Source organism: Nicotiana tabacum, chromosome 10, assembly GCF_000715075.1.
Source record: "Nicotiana tabacum cultivar K326 chromosome 10, ASM71507v2, whole genome shotgun sequence".
Classification (NCBI taxonomy): Eukaryota; Viridiplantae; Streptophyta; class Magnoliopsida; order Solanales; family Solanaceae; genus Nicotiana; species Nicotiana tabacum.
This window is the reverse complement of record NC_134089.1, coordinates 100,910,473-100,920,472: the sequence shown is the minus strand read 5'-3', so window position 1 is coordinate 100,920,472 and position 10,000 is coordinate 100,910,473. Positions and strand designations below refer to the sequence as shown.

The window sequence follows — 10,000 nt, the reverse complement described above, 5'->3', positions numbered from 1 at the left end:
ATACTTGTTCTATTACTCTGGGGTCTAACTTTTTCTTTTGGTAATCGCGTTAGAGTTGCAAACTTATTTCTCGAAATGAGGACATGACTATGTGGCATATACTCTTTTGTTGTCCTAAGGCCTGTCACCCCTCATCTCCTCCTTCACTTGACTATAGATTCTGTAATACTGTCATCTTTTGATCTACCGTTGTCATCTTTGTATCATATCTTACTCATAATGCTTCATTTACTCTTTTCTTATTTCTCGCTAACATTTATGCCTATCACTTTATTCTGAAAACCTGAACAAGACATCCTTTTGATTTTATCTCTCCTTTCCTCCATCTAGTGGCTTTTTGGGTTGCTTAATGTTCTTGCTCTACTAGGGACGCTAGCCACACTAAGATAACATTTATCCCTTTAAGGCTTCCAGTGTCTATCTTTATAGTACTCATATCCACCTGTACTATTTTAGAGTGTGCCAAATGGGTGTCTCACAAGGAGATCTATAAGCACATCTGCAATATCCTTCAACAATGTAAATTAACGCAAACAATTCATTCACCATTTTGGGTTACTCTAACCCCATCCAGATCTTGATATTCCGTCATTTTCTTAAATTACACCTGTTAGCCCTCATAGGACATAATTGAGATGGGTACGACCAATTATACATATCTCTGTTACTATTGAATATAACTCAAAAGGCTTATATTCCTCTGCCTGAATTATAAACACTGTTAACCTTCATTAATTGGGGGCCTTGTACTCTTTTTCATCTTGTTTTGTATAATTTAGTCATGTATGTATAAATACATACATATATACGCGTATATAACGTCATCTGGTCATGGGTCAATGTACATGAATGCAATGCATGAAAAGTACGTTAATAAAATCTTTCGGAATGTCATAAGACCATTTTGCCTCTGAGTAATATCATAAAGTAAACTCTTTTCAACTTTCGTATTTTTCTGAGACCCATTAACAGATGATAAAATATTATGACACATGAAAATTCAAGAACATAGATATCTCTAATACTTCTATGAATAGAGTCATTTATGGAATTTGTGCATTTGCACGTTTCGTTCATGTCGTATGGATCATACCAAAAGAAAGAAGGGATAGGCTTAACATGTCTAGAACAATATAACCAAATGAACCAGGAACATCAGACATGGTGTGAAGCTCTTCTTTCTTATCTAAGAGCTTATCCAAGCCAAATTCAGCAATTTTTGCCTTGAATTCAGAATCCAACAAGATATTGTTGGATTTCACATCGCGATGAAAGATTGGTGGAGTACAATCATGGTGCATGTAGCAAAGTCCTTAAGCAGATCCAATGGCAATTTCCAATCTTGTGGCCAATCCATGACTTTATTATTCAATGAACTTTTCTTCTTTCCATGAAGCCATCTATCAGGACTGTGATTTACCATGTACTCATAGACGAGCAACTTTGAATCCTTGCTCGAAATACAACACAATAACTTGACTATATTGGAATGTCTATCGTTTTGTGTAGTGTTCTTGAAAATAAGATTTAGTTGAATTTCATCAGAATAGCTAATGTCCCTTTGTCACTTTTGATAGTAATGTTTGATATGGAAAATACTTGTAAGGAAATGAATGTGTAATTGACACATTGTTGTCACCTAATAAAATTTTATCAAGAGTCATATAGATAAAGAGTGGCTTGCCGCCACGTTACTCTTTTCCCATCTTATCCAATTAGTTCTTTAATTGGATAATATCTCATTACCCAATAATTAACCAATTACTCGTATAATTAAGAATTATCTCAAATTACTTAAAATACTACTCACTTTTAACACACCTTATATATCTTACTATCATAGTCATGTAGTACCTTGTATGACATTAGTCCATAAATACCGGATATTAACGTTCGGCTCGTATATTATCCCAACATATCAAACTTGGACGAAAATTCATTTTCTTTGACTTGTTTCCCCTTTCATCTTTACGAATTTACTCATAATTTGTGAAATGGCATAATCTTTATAAACTCCGAATAATCTTTTTCTTGGACTGATGTCAATTACCTTACGACAAATTCAACGTACAATATTACAGGGTGCAACATCATCGTAATTTAATACTGTAAAGCGTAACATTATTGTAATATAATAGTGCATGACGTAACATTATGGTAATATTGCGGGGTGTAACACTACCCTTACTCCTATTTAGAGAAATGAGTAGAGACCCAAAAAAAATTTTTAATAAAAAAGGCCAAATACATATGCAACCCATTCAACTTGGCACCATTTTTCATTTTGACACCCTATCTCTACCTTGTTTCATTTTGGTCATCTAACTCTATTTTATGTGTTTTATTTTGGCCCTCCAACTCTATTTCTTATGTTCCACTTTAACACAAAAGCTGAAACCAGTGCAAAAAATATAAAGCGTGTGTAATTAAATGTTGCCACATGGTTTTTTCATCCATGTCAAACGGGTCAATACTAAAATACCCAAACCCGACCGTATTTTTTTATCCATTGTTGTCACATCTTCATTCTCTAAGTTCCAAAGCTTTTATCTGCCGATTTCATACCTGACTCGTTTAGATGAAATAAACTCACAAAAAATATGATCGGGTTCAGCTTTTTTAGTATTGACCCATTTTACATGGATGAAAAAATCAGGTGACAACATTTAATTGGATATTTATTACACCTCAAATTTGTGTATACACACGCGCTATATTTTTTGCACTGGTTTCAGCTTTTGTGTTAAAGTTGAACATAAGAAATAGAGTTGAAGGGTCAAAATGGAACATATAAAATAGAATTGGAGGGCCAAAATGGAACAAGGTAAAAATAAAGTGTCAAAATAAAAAATAATGCCAAATTGAATGGTTTTATATGTAGGCAAAAAAAAAAAAAAAGGTTGAACCGATAGTCATTAAAACTAACATCAGAAAGAATGGCAGCTGAAGCAGAGAAACTGTCTAAATCAGCATTTATGGATGCCAACTGAACCGAAATCTTCGGTTATTGAATTCAACTTCTCCCAATCCAGAAAGTCTTTTCTATCAAAATCAGATGCATACTTCTCAGTTGGCATAGTCATGCAACATTTATTATGATTAACTCAACGCTAATATCATATGTAGGTGCAATTCAGATTTTCAAAAAGGATCAATAACTACATCCTTTGCTTTACATTTTATTTGTGGTAAATTTTCATAAAGCATTATCTTTTAGTGATAATTAGCTATTTATAGATATCATTTGCTATATTACGGATTGTAGATACATTTTCTATTGTTATAAGATGTATTAGATGTATTTAAGTTACTGTATTCATGAATACAGTCGCAAAAATAGGCGTAAATCAGGTAAGTCCAGCTAATCAGTTGTTATATCCGAGTGTATTCGACTGTATTCATGGCGTGAAACATGGGATTACAGTTGGACAGATTATTGTATTCGACTGTATTTGACTGTATTCACGGCGTGAAACAGGGGATTACACTGTTTTTAAACGAAAAGTAAATCAATTAACATAATAGACTCCTAATAAAACTCAACAAACTTAATTATAACACACAAAATTTATATTTTCAGTTATAAAAAAGATTCTCAACCGAAAAATACCCCAAACACATAGCAATCTTCAAAGAAATTATATAATACATCCGAATACATAAATTATATTAATTAAAAATATATATGAATACATCCATGACATATCATAGTGAATACAATGAAATACATAGAATACAACGGAATACATTGAAATACAATGAAAAAAAGACAGTGAATACAATGAAATACATGGAATACGGCGAGATACATTGAATTACAATGAAAAAAAATACAATGAAATACATGAAAATACAGTGTGATACGTTGAAAATACATTGAAATATATTAACAGAAAATCAAATTGCTCAACCCCAAACTCCGTCGTCTTTGTTCAAGAACAAACCCTAATTTCCGGCGAATCCGTCATCGAGCAAAAACCCTGAATCTTGCTAAGCCAAAATTCGGATCTACATAGACAGCAACTTTTGAGAATAGCTCGGTGACAAGAGCTTTGAGCAGTAGACCATGAAGTTTTGCCAAAAGAAGACCAGTAAATCGGCTATACTGTTTATGCTTTCTTCTCTTTAGTTTATCTTATTTTGCAACGTGACTTCTTGTGAATTGAAAACGAGGATGAGAGACACAAAACGTGGGATTTCTCAGCGTTCCTTTTACCACTGTGATGAGATATCGTGAACTTGAAATCACCGTTTATGACTAATGGTAGGTGATGTGGGTGAGAGGAATTTTGAGATTGAGCATCGCGTTTTCAGGGAATGGGGGAAGAGAATGGCATGTATCAAAGTAGAGAGAGAAAGAAAATAATGTAACTGAATAGCATATTTAGTGGCTTAGAGGTAGGAGGTAACCAAAATTAGATGTTTTGCTATAAATATTAAAAGGTATCTATAGAATATAATTTTTTTTAAAAGGTATTTATTTAAAGTAAATAAGGTGTTAACCTTTGCTATATAAGGTAAAAATTCCTTTTATATATAATCAGACCTCTGTATAACACCCTTATATAATAGCCATTCACTATAAAAGCTGAATTTTTCCAGATTCGAATATTGTATTATGTTATAATATATCTCCTCTATAACATCACTTCTCTGTAGAAGCCAGAAAAATTCGGAGCAAACGAGATTGTGAACGAGAGATTTGACTGTAGTGGTGTTTGATTGAAAAAGAAGAAAAAAAAAGGAATTGTTGACATATATCAAAAGGATTTTTAGCATTTTATGATATTTAATAGGGAAAATTTCACATAAAAATAACTGAAATCGCTACTTTTCCATTTTATAGCCCATATTTCAATTTGCAACCAACTAGCCCAAAAATAATAGGCTAAGATTCAATATTCAATTCCAATAGGTTCTCAAAATTACTATTTAATTTTTAAAAACGATTGTTCAAGCTTTTAAGTTAATTTTCAAATTAGTAACTGTAACTCAAATATTAGTTCAACAAACCAAATCCATTTGGATGGTGAAAATTAGATTTTTAACAAGCTTAAATATGTGGGTTTAGATTCCGAATTTGATTTTGTGAGAAATTTGGAGTGAGTATTATCTTCGAATTGTTAGAAACAGTATAAGGAGGTTGTATATAAATTTGAAGTCATTTAATGGAGATTTGGACTGATTTTGAACAAGAATTGCAACTGAAAATCCTGGAAGAAGTTCGTCTATTGTATAAAGGTGTATAAAAGTGTATAAGATGTGTTTATACACTCATATACACTATTATACAAGATTATACATAATTATACAAAAAACTGATTTCGTCTTCTTCATTGCGTTTTTTCTGAAATTTAACTCAAATCCTTCTCAAATCTACTCCAAATCACTTCAAATTTAAATTTTGAACTCTTTTTGATATTCTCAATCAATTGGAACAACACCCAATCCAAACAACTAACAAACTAAAAAAAACTTTAGTTTTGAAAGTCAAGCTTTGAATGGCCTTCAATGGTGGAATGTTAAATCTTCAATTTTCTAACATTGCAACCAGGTGACACAGGGGAGAAGCAGTAATGGCGGACGGCTCCTTGAAGCATATGTAGAAGATGTGAGAAGAAAAGAGAGTGAAAGCAATGTCTGTGAGAACATAGATTTAACTTCATAGCTTTTAGAAGCAATGGTGGTAAGAAAACAGAATTTGAATTTTCTAGTGCTTTCAAAATACGTACAATATATGCTAGGTTAGGTAAAACTTAAAAATATGAGTCATTTTTTGTTATGGTGTGAAGCCAAATATATTTTCTTGTAATTCTTTCTATTTAATATGTCATGACATTTACATGGATATAAGACCGCTCAAGGTGTCGTTCTTTTGTAGAAAAAAAAACTAAAAGGAAGCAAGACGAAAAGGCAGGCTCCCTAAACTTATCTATGAATCTATTTCTTTTCTTTTGGCACCAGTAGGTTCAAATTATGAAATTTAATTTGCAAGAATAAGGAAAAGAAGATCACAGATAATATGAATAGTTTGTCGCCTGCAAAAGGGAACAAGACAGTGACTTATTATCTTCTTCATTCTGTCTTTTAGTTTTTAGATTAAAGCTTCTTTCAAGCATGACAATTGACAGTACCAACTAGGACCACATGCCTAAATTGTTTGGTTGCTGCAATTGTACAATTCCATTTATCACTTTGTTGAAGATAATTACCTATACTCAAACTTTAATATGACCATCCCAAGTGTAAATCATGTCAAACCCAATCAAAATGAACAATTTATTGGTCTTTTTATAGACGCAGAATTCTTCTAGCCGACCCTAACTTGCTTGAAATTGATGCGCTAAACTGCTATGGTTGAGCACTTTCAATAACCTTTAAATCTCTAAAGCCTTTGCAACCATTTGAATAGCAGTCACAAGAATCTAGTCCAAAACTCCTCAGATTTTGTCATCAGAGATTCATTTCTAAAAGCTGAGAAATGGTCCCAAATCTATAGTTGTCCATATTATACTATGTGCAAAGAACTGCATTCTGGTACCCTATGCATGGTAATGAACTCAACCAACATTCAGCAGAGACACAGAAAGAGTTTGGATCATCTAGCTTTGACAAATTTTGGTAATAACAGATACAGAAATTGCAAGAAACAAGAATTTGGACTCCAAGAAACAAAGTTCCTGCAAAAGAACATGTTGAAAAGCCTATACGCGACAAAAAATTTCACTACCATGTCGTCTTATATTTTCCTTAGGCTTTGCAAATCACCACAAAGCAAGGAAGAAGAGCCCTAGGATTAAGCAAGTAAAGCTCCTCTATGTTAGAGTAAACGCCAACCTTCCCAGCCAAAGAATCAAACCCCGTTTGGCCAGCCATTTCTTGAATGTTCTCCAACGGCCTATGCACTCGACCTGCAACTACTCTGCAGACTATCAATGCTTTTCTTAATGATGGATCATCTTCACTTAACTCAATACATTCATAAGCTCTTGCACTTGTGGAAGTCGTGAAGACACCAATCCCGCCTTTGAGTTCCTTCTTCGTGGTGAATCCGTTTCTGATAATTCGACAGACGCAGCATTTATCGGATACACAGAGACTGCAGGTTCCATTCATACCAAGGCCACATGCCAAAGTAGTTCCATAGAACCTTAAAAGTTCATTTCCATCAGCTATACACCGAGGATGTTTCTTAGGGAGCTTACTTGCTTTGATCTTCACCATCTCCCTATATTCTTCAAAGCGAGCCAGAGTTTTCTGTGTGTTGTGAACTTTCAAGACCCTTTCAATCCGACCAACATGGCTCTCTGATTTTAACCAGCTTGAGCGACAGATTATTTCAACAATCTTCCTCGAAGAATCACCCTCCAAAAGTTCACTCACTGTCCAATTGAGCAAAATGCAACAAGCTTAGAAGCTCTTCAAAACCATTAAACCAACAAGTACAGAAAATGAATACAATAAAAACTGCTACTATGCCTCAAGCCCAAACATTTCGGGGTCAATGTAATGTGTGCCTAGGCGAGCACGTCCCAATGTATTAATGTATTGTGAAGATTCATGATAAATTGACAGACAATGTCGAAGCAAAATTCTACTTTAATCCAGCAGTGCAGTCTAGCCATAGATATCTACAGAATAACGCACATGAAATTTTACGGTTAAAATTCCGAGCCCCCCCAACCCCCACAAAACCAAACACCACCAATCCATCAACTGCTATATATTCAAACAAATTGACCGAAAAAGGGCAATGTGTCTAGCTCTAAAAATATATAGCAAAATGGGCTTTGAAGCTGCAAATGTACAATCTTGTGATGTAGGCTACACACACACACACACAGAGAGAGAGAGAGAGAGAGAGAGAGAGAGAGAGAGAGAGAGAGAGAGGCAAAAGGGAAAAAAGAAAGAAGAGAAAGTAAAGCAACCACACGAGACTTAAAAGATGTACCAAGTACTTTTTCTCAGACAAAGAGAATTAAAAAGGAAATAATCTACAGCATAAGCAAGAAACTGAAAAGCATGGATAATAAGGAATGATGAAAAAGCAAAAAAGGCAAGACTTTTACCAGCATGCTTAGAAAGATGATGTGATTCAAGAGCTTCCCATTTTCCAAATTGTTCTCCACACTTATGACATGTCACCCCTGAAGAAGTTCCATTAACATCATTATCAAGTGAATGCCTTGTAGTTTTACAAGGAAAACTATTAGCAGAACCTTCTTTATCAACAAGAAAAGATGCACTTCTCCTTGTAGGAGTTGCCACTGAATTCCTACAACCTGAATTAAAATAATGCATTGTAGGGTTCCCTCCTGGACCAGGTGTACCAGGTCTCAAAGTACCCACAAAAGTTGAGCTAGGACTACTTTCTTGAAAGCCATTAAAACTAGTGATTTTCAACTCACACCTTGAATTACTCAGAATAACTTCATGAGTTATTGGATTAAGAAACTCACTGCTACCAATAGATCTTGGACTACAACTTGGTGGTTTTTCTAAGTGTCTTTTGCTTCCATGGATTACATCTTTGAGATTTGCTATAGACCTTGAACAACCTGACCTTGACCCTCCTCCTCCTCCTCCTCCTCCTTTTCTAGTCAAAATTGTGCTTAATTGTTTCTTTGTTTTTGGGTCATGAACATCTGATGGCTCTGATTTACAATGCAAAGACCTCTTCAATGAAAACCAAACTGCTGGCATATTCTTCTTCTCCCCCATTTACCACAATTTCACCCTTCAAACCTTTATATCCTAAAAACTAGTATTCTTTTACTCTTTTTTGCTGTCAGATAACTTTCTAAAAGAAGTAGTAATTTTTTTCCAAAGACACTATCTTTTTACCAAGAATTTCAGGCTTCAAATCTTTAACATCCTAAAAAGAACTGATCTTTTTTCCAAAGACACTATCTTTTCCTCTAGTTATAGTCAGATGGATTTCTAAAAGAAGCAATTTTTTCCAAAGACACCATCTTTTTCTACCTCCATGAATCCTAAAAAGGTAGTCAAGAAATTTTTCTATTCTTGGCTGACATTATTCCTTTGAAAATGCCCCTTTTTAACCAATACTCTCAAGAAGATGATCCCCACAAAATCCTTCCAAATGACAAAAGATTAGAACTTTTCAAAAATTGAAGAAACCCCAAAAAATCCAACTAGAAGCTGATGAAGAAGAGTTTGGCAAGAAAAGAAGTGAGGACTAAAAAAGGTAGAGGCAAATAGAAGGAAGAGGATATTGTCAATTTAATAAATGAAAAACAAGAATCTATTGGGTAATTAAAGGAAGAAGACAAGAAACTAGAGAAGCCTTAAAATTTTGTTCGGTGATTAATGAATGACAGTAACTAAGCAAAGGTGCAGACAGTAAAGAAGAATTGAGAAAGCCAAAGGCTCAAAAATTGAAATCCACTCTGACACTTTCGAGTAGTCACACTCTCACTCACTCACCTCACTTCACCTCAATTTGAATTAAATAAGAATCACATTTGAATTGAATGATGACTAAAATAATGTATTTTGAAATATAGTTTACAAGTAGGGTAATTAATAGTGTCACAAGTCTCAATGATTTCTTCTTTTTCCTATTTTGATGAAACCCACAGCGAAGTTTCATTTTAATAGTAAGGTCTCCTGTTATGTCCATTGTTGCAGGTTAAATATAGTACTAACACTGCTAGCCCAATAAGAGGAGTAGTTGTTAACAACTTTTATAATGCATATTTGTATAAAACTTGAAGTCACAAAGAAATACTCACTCTTCTCAGCTTGTGGTGCAAAATGATGCTATTAATCAATACATAAAAGTAAATTATTTCCAAATAAGAAAATAAGTCATTCTTTTAGTTACAAACTAAAAAGGAAATGTTCACGTAAATTGACTTAATTCACAATGAAATAATCCGTAAAATAAGGGGTCGTTTGGAGGACGTATTAGGAAAAATAATGTATGTATTAGCTTTGATATTTTATTTGGTAGTGTTTTTCAACCTCTGCATAACTA

The 10,000-nt window shown here is 33.8% G+C and overlaps 1 protein-coding gene across 1 annotated transcript; it reads right to left on the bottom strand.

Moving 5' to 3' along the window:
* Positions 1–6,582: 6,582 nt before the first annotated feature.
* LOC107814927 (uncharacterized) lies at positions 6,583–9,588 on the bottom strand. Its single transcript, XM_016640431.2, has 2 exons — positions 8,070–9,588; positions 6,583–7,382 (listed from the first exon to the last, which is right to left on the bottom strand). The coding sequence occupies exons 1-2, from the start codon at positions 8,719–8,721 to the stop codon at positions 6,751–6,753; spliced, it is 1,284 nt and encodes a 427-aa protein (XP_016495917.1). The 5' UTR covers positions 8,722–9,588; the 3' UTR covers positions 6,583–6,750.
* Between the last annotated feature and the right edge of the window lie 412 nt (positions 9,589–10,000).

Excerpts from the sequence above, each read along its gene's own strand:
- LOC107814927 (XM_016640431.2), bottom strand. The coding sequence starts at position 8,721 with ATGGGGGAGAAGAAGAATATGCCAGCAGTTTGGTTTTCATTGAAGAGG. Across the intron at positions 7,383-8,069 it reads TCATCTTTCTAAGCATGCTG|TGAGTGAACTTTTGGAGGGT; the intron begins GTAAAAGTCTTG and ends TCAATTGGACAG.